The 18,136-nt window shown below is 45.4% G+C and overlaps 1 protein-coding gene and 2 long non-coding RNA genes across 6 annotated transcripts; 1 reads left to right on the top strand and 2 right to left on the bottom strand.

Moving 5' to 3' along the window:
• Positions 1–1,300: 1,300 nt before the first annotated feature.
• CSRP2 (cysteine and glycine rich protein 2) lies at positions 1,301–18,058 on the bottom strand. Of its 4 annotated transcripts, none has more exons than XM_032493720.1 (6): positions 17,919–18,058; positions 9,268–9,380; positions 6,410–6,578; positions 2,934–3,063; positions 2,172–2,265; positions 1,301–1,605 (listed from the first exon to the last, which is right to left on the bottom strand). In XM_032493720.1, the coding sequence occupies exons 2-6, from the start codon at positions 9,377–9,379 to the stop codon at positions 1,529–1,531; spliced, it is 582 nt and encodes a 193-aa protein (XP_032349611.1). In that variant the 5' UTR covers position 9,380; positions 17,919–18,058; the 3' UTR covers positions 1,301–1,528. The 4 variants fall into 4 exon arrangements, with proteins under 4 accessions (XP_032349611.1, XP_032349614.1, XP_032349612.1 ...); XM_032493723.1 differs by lacking the exon at positions 17,919–18,058 and adding an exon at positions 17,685–17,703; XM_032493721.1 differs by lacking the exon at positions 17,919–18,058 and adding an exon at positions 17,456–17,474.
• On the top strand, positions 4,956–13,532 carry LOC116667768. Its single transcript, XR_004324805.1, has 3 exons — positions 4,956–4,966; positions 12,944–12,950; positions 13,449–13,532. It is a non-coding gene; the product is annotated as an uncharacterized LOC116667768 (long non-coding RNA).
• Positions 7,985–9,261, bottom strand: LOC116667767. The gene is made up of 2 exons (XR_004324804.1): positions 8,870–9,261; positions 7,985–8,127 (listed from the first exon to the last, which is right to left on the bottom strand). It is a non-coding gene; the product is annotated as an uncharacterized LOC116667767 (long non-coding RNA).
• Positions 18,059–18,136: the final 78 nt, after the last annotated feature.

Genomic DNA, 18,136 nt, shown 5'->3' with positions numbered 1-18,136 from the left:
CTAGCCTGGTCCATCACACTCTGTTAGTTAAAAATGAATCACTAAGATTGACCTTTATTCAAACGGAGGGGAATTAGACTCCATCTTTTGATGGGAATATCAAAAGAATTTATGTGCATGTTTGAAACTACCACAGAATGAATCAGAATTTACTCCATAATTATTCTTAAGTTCAGCCTATTCCCTTAGTCAATTAAATTCTGCAGCATGCTTAGCAGAAAGGCCCTTCCTTCTCCCATGATGTACTGTGCCTTCTGAAACATGTGAAGTGCTCAAGGCTATGAATTCTTTCCCCCAGTATACCCTCAATCAACTTTTTCCCACTAAGTTTCTGCTTATATATATATATATATATATCATACATAACACACCCCCTTTAGCTTTTCAAAATAAGTAAAACTATGTTAAAATAGGCTTTAGAAGATGAAGATGTGTGCAAAGACTTGGCTGATTCAATTTTACAAACACGTTACAGACCCATTTCACACCCTCACCCTGAAAAGTAAATGGTTGGATTGAATCTTTGGTAATGAACTAAAAGTTCCTGGAGAAATAATGAAAATATTCCTTACATGGTCTAATATTCCTTTTCTACCTGAGCCAGCTGAATGTGCCAGGACAACACAACATTCAGCACTAATTCTGCAGAATTGAAATCTGTGAGAAAAATCACCCGTTTCGAGGATTGGTAAGTAACCATCAGATGAGAGTGGGGGGTCTAAAAAGTTAAAGTCACGCTAAGCCTCAGATTCTATAGCTGTCTGTAGGTAACTGTCATGATCTTTGGGTACAGATAAATCAATAGAATTTTTAAGTGTTTTGTTTAACCGTGTGCGCACTCCCAGGTCAGTGTGCCTTTCTGAGGAGCTTGTTAGAAGGAATTCTGTGCCCCCCACCCCCACCTAGAGATTCTGGTTTGTAGGGCTGAAGTGGGGCCTCAAGATCTGCCTTTTTAACACCCAGGTGACTATAGTGCGGGTGGACCTGGGGCCATGCTTTAGGAGACTGCTCCCGACAAGTGATGAGTAACCACCAGGCTCGAATGGGGCAGGCAGGCAGGAATTCTGTGCGGCTGAATGCCAGCTGTGAAGAGCTGGGATGGCCGGGCCCGTTGCCTAGCAACCCTCACTGGGGAGGCCAACTTGCCATAATGCAAACATTAACCTAGTGAGTCAGCTGCGTAATGGGGTGGACTCTCTTTAACCAATAAAAATGCAGGTGGGGACCCAAAGGATTTTCCACTAACCAAGATCACAACAGCTCCTCCAAAAGGTTAACTGAAAGACACTGAACACCCAGATCAAGCTGAAGTTTTATTTAAAATGTAAAAGACATGGTTTTTGACATGCTGATGAATAAAAGCAAAAGGCCACAGTGCTCTCTTCCTAGTCCGCCGGCCTATCCAAGTACAGGGCAACATACAGTACTTAAGTACTGGTAGAATTTCACAGTAGTTTAGTGTTAGATAATCTGTGCCTGGATTTTGCAGAGATTCTCAGTGTGTGATCTCCATTCCGGGTTTGCACCTCTACTGAGCATGGACAAGGGCTCCTGCTCCTTGGCCATAGCCAAATCCCTTGGGCCCAAAGTTCTTCGCATAGCATCCTACAGAAGAAAAGGGAAGAATTGGTACAAGTCCATTAAGCTTTGCCAGCAGCACTGCTTAAGGCCAACAACAAACCCCTACAAATTAAAACTACCTCTGGCTATGCCAAAAAGAGTTCAACTTATTCAAAATGTGAAATGTGCCAGGTAGTAACTGTCTTAAAGCTGCAGAGGCAAGTCCGGGCATTCTGGTTCCACAGTAGTCAGTTCGTGGTCCTGACTGGGTTATAAGTATGCAAATCAGGTCAGGCGAGTTGTATGTTTGTCTACTACCTTCATATATTCACATGCTTTGCTTAAAACATTAAGTTGAAAATTGTATTTGTAGGGGAGTTTTACAGGACCAGGAACTTAACTCACTATCATCACGAATGTTCTGTGGTTTCCTCTCATCTTGTGAGCATCTCTAGATCTTGTATTTTCAAATACCCAGTGGCACTATCCTACTTTTTCCTCATTTTCAGAGTACTTTTGGTTTTGTTTTTGCTTTATGCTGGTGACATTTCCTTCTCTAGTAGCCAATGCAGGATATTTATCTGGGTAGCAATAACTGAAATTAATTTTACCTTTACAATAGATTTCACCTTCTTTCTCAGTCAGAGTGGTTGACTCAAGACTCTTCCCACACTTGGCACATCGGAAACAGTTTTTGTGCCAGGGCTGGAAGAGAGAAATGAAAGTCTGAGAGGCCGTGTTCCTGCAGGACAGTTTAGATGTGGCAGGTGGCTCAGGAAGATCGACCCCCGAGCTCCTGACTGCTGCAGAGCGTCCCCACCGGAAGACTGAACTGGCCCCTCCAGTGTCGACATTCTTGGCTGCCTGCAAAGGGCTGAGTTCAGACTTCATTCCAGAGGATGTGGACTGGGAGCTGCACCACGGATGGGCCATTTCCCTAGCTGCTGTCGCACACCTCGCTGCAAGCCCAGCGTGCTTCTCTACAGACTGCCTCCTTTATGGCCGAGAACCCTGCAGCTCCAAGAGGTGAAGTGGTGAAGTGACTTTTCCAAACCAGGTGTCCTGACTAGTTCACTGCGCCCTCTCAATCTCACTGCCCCACCCCATCCCCACCCCACTACAGTGAAAAACCTGCAGAGTCCGGATCTGTTAAACAGCCTGGCCTTTTTTGTGAACAACCTTCAGGAAGCAACCCCACCTCTGAAAACAAGTTCCTTTTAAACGAAGATAGGAAACAAAATGAATGATTCAGATGGAAATTGGATTAAGAAAAACTATAAGACAGAGCTCCCGAGTGGACTGCGCAGGGGTCGGGGGAGAAAGGGAGCGGAGAGTTAAGTCCTTCACTGTTAGTACTTCAGGCCGGCACTCACCTTTCCAGCTCCAATAATCTTCTCGGCAGCGTATACGGAATCCCCACATCTGGAACACTTCTCAGCCCCTCCGTATTTCTGAGCAAATTTAGAAGTGTTTGGATTTGTTGTGGGCCTGTGAGGTTGAACACTTGTGGAAAAGAGGAAAAAAGGAATTAGGCAGAATTTTCCAAAGAATCATTGTAAGTCCACAGGCAGGCACATCGGAATGCTGGTATCCCGTCCCTAGGCTGGAGGCCTCCGGGCCAGTGCAGGGGAAAGAAGAAAGAAATCTCAGGGGTGGGCCAGTTACTATTTCAACCTGTTAATGGGCTCGCTGTAGTTACAAAAAGACAGACTAGGCCCCAGACTTAAATATGTGTCCCTCTGAGTCTAAACTCATCAGAATCCACTGTGCTAACCTCTCCACTAAACAATCATGCTGTGCTTTATAAAGCCTGCCACGGCACTTATTTTCACCCCACATTCATAGTATTATTATCATTTATACTACCCCTGGAATCACAGCTGGCTTTTTACTTCACAGGAGATAGAAAAATCAGTGGTAACTGAAGCAGTTAAGTTTCTGCAAATAGGTCAGATGACCTACACAGTAATTAAGAAACTGAAGCATGTTTTACAGATCACTTAATTTCGCAGGACATTAGGGGAAAGTGTCAATAAATTACTTTTTTCACGCAAAAGTATTTTAGAAAGTCTGCCTATTACTACGTGACCTTTTTATCTTTACTTTTTCTCTGTAGAGTCTTGTTTTCATCAGTATTTTCAGGTCACTAGGTAAACCATATTTTCCTCGCTTTCTGTAATGTATTTTCATTCAATATGTAGGTGTACCCTACCATGCCGAACACCATTCTGGGCTTTGAAAAGATTTAAAGGCTCTTGTAAAACCTTACAAGCAGGCTGAGTAGATAAGATATGACAGAAAACAGCACTCAGCAAGAGGTGGCGAGGTGTCAGTTTTTCCTACTAGAGAAACACTTTTGTCCTAGTTAGATTTTATTAGATGTTACATACATACTTAAAACATTAATTTAGACATGCTGCCTTTTCATAAAGCAATTTATCAAACTCTTCACATGTACCTTCAATGTCTTCATCTCCAGCACCTCCACTTTTTGGTTATTTAATGGTTTCCTACACTTTCACCTAAGTTAATATGTATCATTTTTTGAATCATGTTTGACGTGGCCACTGGAAATTTTATTCTAAGCAACAAATATCAATTCACAGTACTAATTCACGGGACTGGATTTTCCCATTGTCCCTAATATGGGGCTATTTTTTAAAAAAAACTCCACAACCTATTGTATACCTCCAGTCAGCCCTCTTTACCCATGACTTCTGCATCCATAGATTCATCCAATCTTGGATCAAACATATTCAAGAAAAAAATTCCAGAAAGTTCCAAGAAGCAAAACCTGAATTTGTCACATACCAGCAACTATTTCCATAGCACTTCCATTGTAATACGTGTTGTAAGTAATCTAGAGATGACAGCATACCTGAGAGGACGTGTGTAGGTCACATGCAGATACTACACTGTCTTATATAAGAGATCTGAGCATCCTTGGATTTTGGTATCAATTTGGAACCAATCCCCTGCAGATACCAAGGGACTCCTGTACTTAACTTTCAAAAGTGATCTTTAAGAGCTATTCACAATGACATCCAATGCTTGCAGTTAGGAGTTTCCCAAGAAAAATTTCAAAACCTGCCAATCATACTGAGAAGAACTTCATATGGATTACCTCCTACCTCCCTTCCGACAACCTCGTTAAGGTATGGCTAACTGTTACCTCACAGGACAGAAGAAGAAACAGGGGCCTAGATGTTAAATAACTTGCTGAAGGGCTGGAGGATTAGTAAACTGGTGAGCCTGACCTAAAAAATGCAGGTCTGCCTTGGTGAAAATGCTGCCTCTTCAAGAGACCCTCCTGAAATCGCTGGGTCCCGGTAACGACCACCTGCCACACAGGGCGGTCCAGACCACAGGTGCTCCCAGAGTTCATTAAGAACGGCTTCCCTACACGGTCCTGCAGGGTGAGTAGCATGTGGCCAGGCTCGAAAGGGAAGAGGCAAGGGCACAGATGGACACAGGTCAGCACAGAGGGCTGGCCAGTCCCTGGAGAAGGTGGAGAAGCAGAGGGAGATAGACAAGAGGGTCCCCTGGTCTTTTAAAACTATGGCAACCACCGATTCACTTTTCAGGCAATGGATGAATCTGGTTTTGTTTGGGAGGAGTGTGTACAGGTGTATGTGTCTTGAAAGGTTTCAAATAAAATCTTGGGAAACAAGAATGGATTTTAACAACTTGGAAAAGGAGAGCAGAACAAGAACAATGAACTTGAACAAAGTCCAAGGTAAACCGGGCTCCTGCAGGTGACAGCACACAGCAGGGAGTGAGTCTGCCCTCATACAACTGAGGCACAGCAAGGAACCAACGCTCAGAAAGTGACCGGAAAAAATGCAGGACAGAGAGGTGCAGTGGAAAGAGCACGAGTCTAGGGACCAGATGGATGGAAGTTCAAATCCTGGTTCTGCCACGTTATCTGGGTGACCTGAGCCTTAGTGTCCTATCTATAAGACAGGGACAAAGTATCTAAACTCAGAGTCACTGTGAAGATTACATAGAATGAACATAAATGTTCAGCAGACATAATTATTTCAGGCTTACCGTAATGCACTGTGCCTAAGATCATAAGCTTTGCAGTTACACTAGGTTAAGTTCCAGGCTCTGCAATTAACTAACAGTGTGACTTTAGGCAAATCACTTAATTCTCACTGTCTCAATTTATTCTTGAGTGAGATGAGCAACATCTCATAGAGAGTGAGGATCACATGAGTTACTGTGGATTACCGCATGGTGTCCAGTCCACAGTAAAGGCACAATTAATGGTCTTGTCCAAGGAAAGGCCATTCTATTAATTACAACAATTTTGGCCTCTTCAATATAAAATGGATATGAAAAATGTGAAGTCCAAAGGAGGGAATTATTGGGTCAAGAAGTAAGAATTTCAAGCTAGAGAAAAGTAATTTCTTGGTGGGAAGACATTCTTGTTCTTACATGGAAGGAGTGAGCGAGGAATTTTCACTGCTTCATTACGCGTGAGATTTAAGTGCATCTCATGACTCTGATACTAACTTTATCATTTGACTTCGTGATGTCTGGTCTTTGAAGTGCTATGAAGCAGAAGTAAATGTGAGCCACTCGCTTTTGAGAACATCACGACTCCTTAATACACCTCAGAAGGCCACAAGCCAGGACCAGAAATCACCGGAATCATCAATAAGAATGCTCGTCAGCTCCAAGTGTCAATTATTTCAAGCAAAGATTAGTCATTTACGCTACAAAATCTGAGTCATGAAGGAAATGCTCACTTTAAGCTAAAAGTCTGGAAACCCCCAGATTCCCATTCACCAAGCAACAAGAGTTGCTACGACTCATTTCCAAAGGTGGCACAGCCCTCACTCACCTCTCAGGCTTGATGCCCAGCCGCTCGCCGCGGTCCATGCTGAGCGTGCCGGCGCCCTGGCCATACCCGTAGCCCTTCGGCCCGTACTTCTTCCCGTAGCAGGACTTGCAGTAGACCTCTTCATCGTGGATTGCCACCGTTGTGCTGTCTAAATTTTTCCTGCAAACCACTGAGGGGTGGGAAAGAGAGACTTTGTAAACAGGTGCCCAATACGCCTTTCTCCTTACAACAATGGTGGCCCTGGCACAGGCTCTCTTATATTCTCGGTTCATTCTGTGGTTCCCAAAAGCCCCAGGACAGCATCTGGGCGGCTCAGCTACCTCTGAGGACAATTTGCCTTCCTCTAACTTCCTCTGGTTGTTCCAGAAATACATCCGAATTTTAGCATCCTGAAGCCTCAAACTTTTTAGCATGACCTGCCTCTCTGGCCGGAGGGAGAAAAGTTTCAGAGATGGCTATAATTACGGAACAAAACCTACACTTTGCACCCAGACCCTTGCTCCCAACCCTCAACACTCCACTGTTTCATCCAAGTATTGTTCAACAACAGAAGGGCAGGAGCCCCTTGGGAGAGCTGTGTCTGCGGCCTCTCTTCCCCACAAAGCATAAAAACGGTTTTAAATCCAGAATTTCAAGTTTTCATCACTAGTCTCAAAGAGAAAAAGCAGTATTCTTTCATCTCGCCACCGGCTTCTCCATCAAGACTAAGTATGTATGAAAATCGTCAGGTGGTTTAAAGCCTGCATTTGTTTTCTCTTCTATCCCAAAGGGGAACACATTCTTTCTTGATGGATTTCTTACCACAAGGCATTTCCACGTACCCCACTTCATAAAACTGCCGAATGTCATCATGTTTTATCCAGACATTATTTCACTTTCTGAAACTTCAATTAAGCTTGAGAAAGAAAGCCCTGGGAGAGAGCTCGCTGGTAGCACAATCAGGCAGCAGGAAATCCAAGGTCAAGGCGGCAGAAAAGGGGATCCTCCCTCCCTTATTTGAAAGAGTGGGAGAAACGAAAAAAGGAAGAGGGGGAGAAGGGCAGGGGCGACTCGTGGCTGCTTTAGAGTTAGATGATGAAGTTTTATCTCAGACTGACGTCCCCGCTGGTAGGACAGAATGACATCATCTACTTTTGAACCTTGCTGTTGAGGTTCAAGTAGCTGAAATACATTTTCTTAAAGACACAGTTAACCTAAAATTTTACACTGCTCTAGAACAAACATCCTTAATAGACAATAATACATAAAAACTTTTTATTTGAAAAAAAATTTTTTTAATGGAGGTACTAGGGATTGAACCCAGGACCTCGTGCATGTTAAACATGCACTCTACCGAGCTATAACCTCCCCCCAAAAATACTGTTTGTTTTTAAACTCATGTCTATTAGCCAAAGGAAGTTTAACGATATGAAAATTTTACTGCAGAATGACCGCCCTCCTCCCAGCCCTTGTCCCTTTTCTCTGCAGTAAAATTCTCCTACGTCTGCAAATTACTCCAAGTTATTTCCTTAAAAGGCGTTGGTCAGCAGAGACAAATAATTAGGAAGGAGTAATAAAAATGACCAGTAAAGAACCTGACATTTAATAAACACTGACTTTATTATGGTGAAGACATCATGGCTTAACCTAGAGGAAACTAAGCACAGTTTCTCCAGTATTTGCTTTTCCTCTTTGTTCACATATTCTCTTGGTTACAAAGCTGCTGAAAAAGAGATTCCCTAAAAAAAAAAAAAAAGAATTTCTAAGAGAAGAAATAGTTAAATGAAATCTGAGAAATGCTAGCTTTTATGCGGGCGCACAGAGCAAACATTCATGTTGTATTTTTATTCTTTGTTGTCTGTTTCTGGTCATGTGCAGAGCAGTTAAACTATAAAAAGGTCCAGACGCCTTGAATGCTGGTGCTCAGAGGGAGACGGACAACGAAAATTTGAGAGGCAAGTGTTTTCTGAAGATTATTCTTTAGCATAACCAAATTTATTTTTAAGCTATGCAGTTTCTAACAGTCATTTTCACTGTACACTACTCTAGAGACGGATAGGTGGGGGCCTCACATAACAAATCCTTGAAGAAAAGTTTTGTCATTTGGATCACAAGATGATTAACTGAAGTGGCTGCTCTCCTGTTTTAAGACTGACAGCTGAGTCGTCCTGAGAGCGAATCTGCAGGGAGAGGCGAGAGGGGGCTTCTCTCCTGTTCCTTTTGTCTCCTCAGCAGGTACTGAGCATCCTTTGAGCAGAGCAGACTAGCATGTGCTGTTTGGTGGCCTGCTTCCTGCCTGTGAGACACTCTGGTAATTCTCCATCTATAAACACCAGGAATTCCCAAACCGCCTCTATGGGGTGTTCACATCCTAAGTTCCTTTCCCTCAAATTAAGGATATAGACAACAAGAAACAACTCTGAATGTTCACTACCAGTGAAGACCGGGTTGGAACTTAGAGACATCTGAATTTCAACTGACCGTGCAGCATGCAACTGGCAAGGAGGTTTCAAAGGGAAGGAGCCGGGACAGCAAGACAGAGCTGGGCTGGGTGCGGGGCAGTCCATTCATCCAGAAATCAGAGCCGAGCCCCTAGGATGTGCCAGGCCGAACACAACTCTGAGCCCTTGGGAGAGCGGAGGAACACAGACACGACAACAAACACAGGGAGCTCCGAATGGAGGCTGCGAGCTGGGGTCACCCCTGCGGTCCTCGCTCTTGGCCAGAGCACGTGCAGTGCCCAGGAGGACAGCAGCCAGAAAGCACATGTGCTGCTGAAACTGTGTTTGTTAACAAAGTCACAGGTTCTTCCTGAAGCAGGTCAGCTGGGGCTTCTGACACACAAGTTCTGCCGGGGGTCCAGCCCCGGGGCCACTTACTGCACAGGAAGCAGCAGCGGTGGAAGCTGCGGCCATCACACTGCACCTCCTCCGCGTGGTACACGGTCCTCCCGCAGGCCCCGCACTTGTTTCCACCTCCCCAGACGGGCATCCTGAGGGAAGAGAGGAGCATGAGAACGTGAGCCCAGCTGAGGAGTGCCTCCCAAGGTCCTGGAGAGCTGTTTAAAGACGGCGCTGGATTCTTTTTAACCTGCCCTCCTGCTGCATCTCCAAATGGCCCGCAAGCCTTCAAAGAACCTGCTCTCACCTCCCAGATCACAGCTCTTTCCTTAGGAAACCGGCTGGTCGTGCGCACTAGAACCGTGCAGGTCGCCAGGCACAAAACAACTGTGCTGCTCGAATCCACGGGAGTTAAGAAGGAAGTGTGGGGGGTGGAGAGGCAAACGCTGCCCCTCACACTCAGCGAAGAACTTACACTTGGGTGGAGGTTTTGATCACATATTTAATTCATCGTAACACCAGCAAATTCTTATCATTTAACATACACAGCTAGGACACACTTTCTAGGGAGGAGGAACGTGTTGGATTGCCCAGCAAGATAAAGTTTTAGTTTTATCTGAGAGTTATGCCAGGGGATCGCGGAAATAGTTGCTTCCCTGGCTAGAACAGCCGCATGCATGGAGCCTTGCTGTAACCACAACAGACACCCACCCAGATGTCTGCCATTTCAGTTTCCGTGCTTCCCTAATCCCAGAGTCCTCCAGCCCCACCAACAGTTGGTGTTCCCTCTTTGGTAGGCCCGTCGGTCCACACGGAATATGCTACCAAGTTCCCTTCCTGGCAAAGTGAACTGTTTGTTGAGTGTGTCTGAATAACCCCTAAGCAACGTGGCCCGATGAGGTGGTGGAGCTGGAGGTTTACATCGTGAGCCATCTTGCTATGACATGGGGCCAGCAGGTTCTAATCTCCTCAAGGAACCCGTCTATCTGAACCAGTTTAAAATGCCTCATTGTGAATGGCTGACGTGCTCACAGGCCTTTGCCAGTACAGCAAGTTGTCCTGCAAAGACGGTGTGTTATGTCTGCCCTGCCCTGAGTGGTATCTGGAAACAGTGAAAGAATTCCTTTCGTCCCCACCGTCACGTTCAGACTTCCCTGCAGTGAGTGGTGTTCGCAGCCTTTGCCTATGACGCCTCCTCCCGTGAGCTGCTTGCCTCTCCAGGAAACAGATGTTTAAGAAGGGTGAGACCTCCTTGCTTACTCAAATCTGGCTAGAAAAAGAAGGGACAAGGATGGCTGCCAAGCAAAAGACTGAAGAGCCTTCAGTCCTTAAAAGGGGGCAGAGAAAATTCCCATCGCACCGCCCATTCTACACCATTAAGACCATCCAGAACTGAAGGCATTTCCCATCAGAAAGTGTCATCATACCCCGAACCTGGTACCTTACATTTTCACATATTTACTTGGGAGCAATCACCAATAAGGAGCCAGATTTCTAACAAGACTAACGCTATCCTGGATTGTCTTTGAATAACATTTAAAAATACATTTTAAAAAAAAAAGCTAACTCATCACTTCACTCTCTATTGTAGAGCAGCTTGGACTTTTAAAAAAGGAAGGCTATCTTCCCTTTCTTTATGTAAAATAGGGTTACTTAAATTCACTTCTTTTACGTCAAGTCTAACTCCTATTGTACAGGCCACACCAGCCAAACGTGGATCATGTCATCTTTTTGGGAAATACGTATCCAAGTTCAACAGCATTCAGCTCACTATGTTAAAAGCTTCTTCCCCCCGAGGGTGGGGACCACAGCTCTGTCTTCCCCCACACCATCCACCAGAGTACTTGGCATCTGTCAAAATATTGTCTTTTGTTTTAAAGAATCCTTCCTTTTCCAGCTATGAAAATTCCCAGTTCAATCTTATGCTTATGAAGACAAAGGTAGCACCGCCTTACACTCTTTGTCACATTCTTGGATTCTCAGTAAAATTTCCAAGTCATTAAACTTTTCACAAGTTCCACTCAGCTTATAGGCTTTCCTAAGGATTTCTGAATAACCCCTTCGGTGGCCCAGGCTGGTGGGGTAACAGAGCATCCTCAGAAAGCTTCAGTGGATTTATGTTGAATTTTTTAAGCTGGACAGTGGGTAATTGGATGTTCCTTACATGATGCTCTATTTTGTATGTCTGAAATATTTCATAATGGAAGGGACGGAAGGGAGGGAGAGAGGAAGGAAGAGAGATTGGTTTAGATAGATCTGGGTTAACCACTATTGTAACAGTTGTACAACCTTGGGCTTTGCTTATCTGGAAAAAAATTAAAAAAAACAAAAACGGGAGAAAGGTAGCTCTCTCTACCTCACAGAGACATTGTGAGGATAAACCAAGGTAAACAAACGCCTTGGCAGACATCCAGGTACCAGTAGCTTGAAGATGGAGGGGGCATCTCGTACTGTCCAGCTGGCTGTCAGTACCCCAGACCAGCTCAGAGCAACAGACAGAATAGAGAAAAAAGGGCTCATCAGTCACTCATAAACCTTTTCCTGGGACATTACAGCTTGCTGCAAGCACGACGACAGTTCCACTTGTGGTGACTAAGACATGAAGTTCAAATTTACACTTTCAGGGTGAACCCCTGTGGATGTTTGCTGGATTTGGCAGGGGGAATGGGACCATCTTCCATTTCTGTCACTCTTGGCATTGCTATGCGCGTGTGTGCATATATATGTATGCATATATATAAACCCAAAACCGAGGCATCATGTTTCCTACAAGCCCTTGGCGGCTCTACTCCACAACAGCTGACACTAATCACAGCAGACTGGATGTGCACAGAGCAATCTGGGCTGCACGCCTTCCCCAACTCTATGCGTTAATTTACAGAATAGCAAGAGGAGAAATAAAATCCCACGTTACACACACCTCTTAAAAGAGGCCAACCCTGGGCTTGTTCAGCTTCGTCTTGTTCTTTGGTTTTCAATGCCTGAAAGAGCTCCAGCACTAGGATTTATCCACTCACTGTGTTAGATTAAAAAGCTTGGTTGACATCGCCACACCTATGTGCAGTTGCTTTTTGCTGCTTCTCCCTAGTCTGAGACACCACCCGGCATTCCTAAGACTTAGCCCTGGAAGAAAATGACTATAGTCTAAATCTGAGTCACCTTGTGGTAAAGTTAGCTCGTTCTCTGGACAACCGACGAGAACACAAAACGACCACAGGGATCATTCTCGCCACCGGTGCTGCGTGTACTGCCTTCGCTTAGCATCTGAGTGACTCAAATCCATGAATTTCAAGTCTACGTGTCGCCACTTGCCATTAAAGTTAATCGCTCTGATACCAGAGGTTTGGAGTGAATTCATCTATAAACCCAGATTCTAAATGCTTCCAGAAGCTTTGACATTTTATGACTACACACAGGGCTTTGTTATGATACTGGAACCTGACTATAATCTAATTTCCCAAAAGAAGAATCTACTATAAACCAGTTTCATCTTGAGCCACATCCAGAGGGGGAGTCACTTGTTACGAGAATATGTAAGTGAATAGCATTGTCCCCAATTACAATGACTTGTAAAGAGGCCCGAGTCTGAGAGCTATAATTAACTGGAAGTTAATCTTTACCCAATGGCCATCCTAAACCTTTTTTTCTTCTGCAACCCAAACTATCTGCTTAGTCTACTTCCGTTTTCTGAGTGAGCACTGCTGAGCAAGGACAGACTCTCTGTGTCTTAGTGATGGGCTCCATGTCCTGTTTGGCTCCTTCTACCAAAGCCAAGTCTTTAAGCTGGCCTTTAAGACAGCTCAGCCTCAGTGGAAACATGGATTTTGGAGTCAATACAGTCTCACTTTTCATACGTAAAATGAGGATAACGGTACCTTTCTTACAGAGTTGTGAAGAGAATGAGATGAGAAAAATGCTTACAGTCAGCACTCTAATTATCAGTAGCTTTTATCAGCAATATTTAGCAATGTTCAGTCTTTGTTTTCAACACTCACCTTCTCCTGCCCATCTCAGAGTCCATCCATCCCTCCATCCCGCCCTCATCCCTCCACATCAGGAAAACTGACGTACCTCCCTCCTTCCTTCCCCAGCTAAACTCCTGGCTTCATTTCCCAATCTCGAGTAATTCTCCCCAGGGTAGGAGCAGCTAATAAACACTGAGTAACACTGGACTGTTTATGAAGCTCTCCTATAAATATATGAATTCAGCATTTTATAAGCCACATCTTGGGTGAGGAGCTGAGGATAAAAGGGTAAAAGAAGGCTCACCGTTTCTCCGGGAGTTCTACTTTGGTGGTAGAAATAGGTCAACAAACAATGGCGATATAATACAGCCCGTACCACAGAAGCACGTAGAAAGGGCTTTGGGGAGTCTGTATGGTCTATTTATATAGGGATGTCAAAACAGCTTCATCTTGTTGACTGACCGACAGTGGGTTCCTGGAACTATGTTGGAAAAGATTCCAGAGTTCAGTCAAGGTTCTGCTTTAAACATTATTGTGATTAATAACGTCCTTCATAGAAAGTGCAGTGCACATGCCGCCTCTAAGACAGTCCTGGGAACAAAGAAAGAGTGTGGAGCTTAGAATTAGACAGACATCAGTCTGAAAGTCAGTTATCAGCTCTGTGATCTCGGCCAAGCTCCTTAATCTTTGAGCCTCAGCTTCTTCAGCTGTAACTTGGAGATGGATGACGAGAACCCTCTCAGTGGATGGTTGTAAGGATTTAACGAGATAACATTCGTAAAGTACCTGGCAGAGAGCCTGGCCTCCACAAACGCTGGCTTCCTTTTCCTGCAAGAGCCCCGGTGGTTCTGAATATGGTTACCAAACAGGCAGTGTTAAATTAAGCGACTTGCTCAGGTCACTGACCTCCCAAGATGCAAATCTAGGCTCAACCATTCATGTTTAACTCCAGGACCATAAGCTGTCCCCCAAACTCCCATATCTGAGTTAAGGGTTGGGGACATTCAAACCACCTGAGAGTGATCAGTCCTTGAGAATATCAAGTCACTTACACACAGGAACACCTTCCTCTCTGCCCACTCTCCATCCATCCAACTAGCAGTCAGCAAGTGTCCTCTATTCGCTCATCTCACACCCAGATTGCTACTTTCAAAGAAAAAGCACTCTACCAGCCCTCTCTGCTGACCAAAATCTATGTTCTTACCGAGGGCCACCTCCCTTCTATCTTGTAAGCGCTGCTGTGCTCAGATCAGCCTCACCGTTTGTTACAAGTTCTGTGTCTGTTACCACTCTTGTCTTCAACTTGGAGGTCAGCAGAATCCTTGACGGAGCTTTGGAGACTACCTGCCAAATCACACACTGTAATTGGAACACAACTGTGCTAGCAACTCGGTCACCCTGGCCTCCAGCATCTGCCGCGGCAATCCAGTCTGTGCAAACTACAAGATATTTAATTATTCAAACAATCTAATGCTTGTGTGATTTTTCCATGGAGTCAGACTGAGATTTCTATGCTAAGACACCTGTTTATTTGCCAAATGGTCTTAGGCTGGCAACTTGATCTGCTCGTTTTCTCTTTTTAAAAAGGTTTTATATCATAAGGCAGTTTTGAGACTGAACAATATACGTAAAGCACTTAGAATACTGCCCGCCACACGGTAAGTAACAGTAACTAGAAATACATATATAAAGCTGACTATACTTATGTTAAGTAGTTCACTTATATTAACTTACCTAATCCTTGTAACAACTGAGGTAGGCATTAACCATTATCCTCACTGTATGGGTGAGAAAGCTGTGGTACAGATACATTAAGCAGCTCATAACTGTGAAACGGAAACAAAATTACCAATTCCACTTAAAAATACCAATGAAAATTCAAATGGACTGTATTGAGTTTATTTGACTGATGTTTCACTAAAACTAAACCACTGCTAGCAGCACAGACGTAGTAGTGACTAACCGCTCCAGCAGTTCTTAAATTAGGTATTTTGATCCTCTCTCCAACTTTTCTCTTTTGGAAGAGGCGCCACCACGAAACCTTCTTTCCCATGGTGAACTGGGAAGTCGTAAGGCCCTAATGTACCACAAGGTGTGTCCTCTCCTTCTCGGTCAAGGTACTGTTTGGCACAATGAGTTGGTGAACAGAACAGCAAGGAACCTGATGTCCTTTGCAAATGAGTTACAGTATATTTTATACGTCTTTCGGTTCTTCCTCTAAGACTTATGCTAAAATTTAAGTTTTCTTTTCAACAGTCAGAACTTGTGCCTGGCTCCTCCACCATCCAGTTTGAGAATACTCCCCTAAGTCAGGAGTCTTAACCCGGGGTCCACAGATTCCTTGAAATTCTGGGCATTGGTGAACTGGGTACCCTGTACTTTTTTATGCACTTAAAAACAGCTTTGCCAGACTGCCAGAAAGTTCCACGACACAAAAAAGTTAGGGATCACCATCCTAGGTAATCCAAGTGTAGGAATCTCCCCCATCTAATAGAAGACAGGGGATGCCATGCAAATACCAGCCCCAGAAATGATACAATTGAAGAAACCTGTGAACTTCTTCTGCAAAGGGGGGAAAGTGGGCAATACTGTTCAGTCTGAGTCAGCGCTCCCCTCCTGGAGGAGCCTTTCATTAATAGCCATTTCTCCCTATGTTCAACCAAGTGCAGAACGGAGTCTCATTACAAAGAACCTCTCTCAAGCTGCGCTGGGCTTCCTGCAAGGAACAGCATGCCTTCCAAGAACCCCTGCAAGGTATGTGCTGTTACATCCATTTTACAAGGTGAAGTAATCGAGGCCAGAGAGGAAAAGAGCTTGCCTGAGGTCATCCAAACAAGTGGGTGCTGAAACTGGGATGTGGATTTGGCCTCAACTGGCCAGTCCTGTCCTCCTCACCATGCTATGCCTCCTCTCCCACAGTGGGCTTGCTCTCCCCCGCTCATCTGATTGACCTAATTTTTGACAGAGAAGAAAAATAAGAGGCCCAGATCGCCACATTTAGTGGCGGCATTGAAGCTGGACCCAGGCTTCTAGAGCTCCTCATTTATTACTGCCCCCTCTACTCTATGCCATGGTTCTTACTGTTTTAGTATAAAATACAACTTCCTCAAAATCCAAGTGATTTGGCAGTTTCATCAGGACAAACCTCCAGTGACTACTGCTTTCAGCCCAGTATTTAGCATATAGTACTATCAATATTTGTGAATACGCTTGGAGGAATCCGTTAAAAAAACTCACAATAGAAACCCTGGAGCAAATCTGCTAATGTATCTAATGCCTGAGTCCAATTAAATCTGTGTGCTCTACAATTGCAACCTTACTCATCCCTTCATTCACTGAGCCCATATTGGCTCTGGTCCAACCTAAGCCAAGCACTTTTTAGTTCCGGAGACCGCACGGGATGCAGCCTCTACCTAACTTCACTCTGAAAGAGCAAAGGAAACTAGAATCCAGAGGAGAAAGAGCTTTGAGAAATATTGATAAATATTCGGGGGCAATCAATTTGAGAGGGCAATGAGCAAGGAGACAGTAGGGGGAGACCGCAGAGGACATCATAAAATCGGTTCTAGTTTGGTATGCAGTTTTTAAAGTATGTGAAATTCACCCTTTTATAATCTATTGCTCATCTCTTTCCTGAAAATTTAAGTCAAATTATAGCCAACTTCGTGGCTGCTCTACTCGAGTAGAGCTTTAAAGTAGAGCTTTAAAACAGCTTAATTAGAAAAGTTAAGAACTAAAAAAAAAAAGAAAAAGAACTTAAGAGACCATTTTTAATGCCCGAGTTTAAAAAACTACCTAAAATAAAAAGCGTTTATAAAATTAAAATGTGCTTGGTCTGCAGACTGCTAATAAAACAAGTTAAAACATCTTGGATAACCATTTAAACAAATAGCGTTCAACAAACGTCCTGGCTGGGGGGAAGGTGGGGGTGGGGCGGACGTGGGTGTCTCCCGACTCAGAAAACCCCCCTCCCTCGCCCCGGGGGCTGCCTACGTGGAGCTTTGGAACAGAGGATGTGATTTTCAGGACCTGTTGCAGAATTTACGACCAAACATTCTTGCTTTCCCGGTTGGTACCTGAATGGTAGAAAGTTCCGGAAAACGCTGGGAGTGATCAATATGACGTTTCACTGCTGTTTCTTCAACATTTAAGGTTTGGTGCTCGGTGGGCAGAGACCACCAAACAATAGGGGTACCAGGAGCTCCGCACCGCAATAAGGGAAGGATTTTGCGTTCGGCGGGCTGTGGGAGCCCCCACCTTACCTGCAGGGCTACGAATCAGCCCCCTGGGAAGGTCGCCCTCGGCGGGGGGCACCAGAGACCCCGAGACTCGGATCCCGCCCCCACCACCGCCTCTGCGAAGAGAGAACGCGCCCCTGGAGGAGGGGGCCCAAGGCTACTAAAAGGCGGATTAGCAGCCACCCGAAACCCTCGACCCCACCTCTCTCTCCCAAAGAAACCGGTAAGGAGGTTATTTCTCTGCCCAGCGTACCCGAGATCTGAGAGCAGGGCTGGGGCGGCCACGCGGAGCTGGGCAGGTGTGTGGAGGCGCCTGGCGGGGATCGGGGCGCGGGCGTGAGGAGGATGGCTGGGGGTCCGAATGGGGACCGCGATGGGGACGTCGGAGATGAGAAGGGCGCCGGCAAGGCAGCCTGAGAATCCCGGGAGGCTGTGGGAACCCCTCACCCCCGGGGTTGGCGACGATGCCCCCACCTCCGCTACTCACTCTAATCGAAGCTGGACCACGCACCGCGAGCAGAGCTAGCGAGGACGCGAGAAAGCGCAGCAGGAGTCTGGGAGCCGCAGCGCCCCGCGCGCCCGCCCCTATTAAAGCCCCTGTGGGCGTGGCCCGTGCGCCCCGCCCCCACTCCGCCGCGCCCCGCCCCGGCGCGCCTGGCGGATTCCCGGACCCGCTGGGAGCGCGGGGGAACGTCTGGCGGGATC

Source organism: Camelus ferus, chromosome 12, assembly GCF_009834535.1.
Source record: "Camelus ferus isolate YT-003-E chromosome 12, BCGSAC_Cfer_1.0, whole genome shotgun sequence".
Classification (NCBI taxonomy): domain Eukaryota; kingdom Metazoa; phylum Chordata; class Mammalia; order Artiodactyla; family Camelidae; genus Camelus; species Camelus ferus.
Note: the sequence above shows the minus strand (reverse complement) of the source record. Positions and strands in the feature narration are given on the sequence as shown.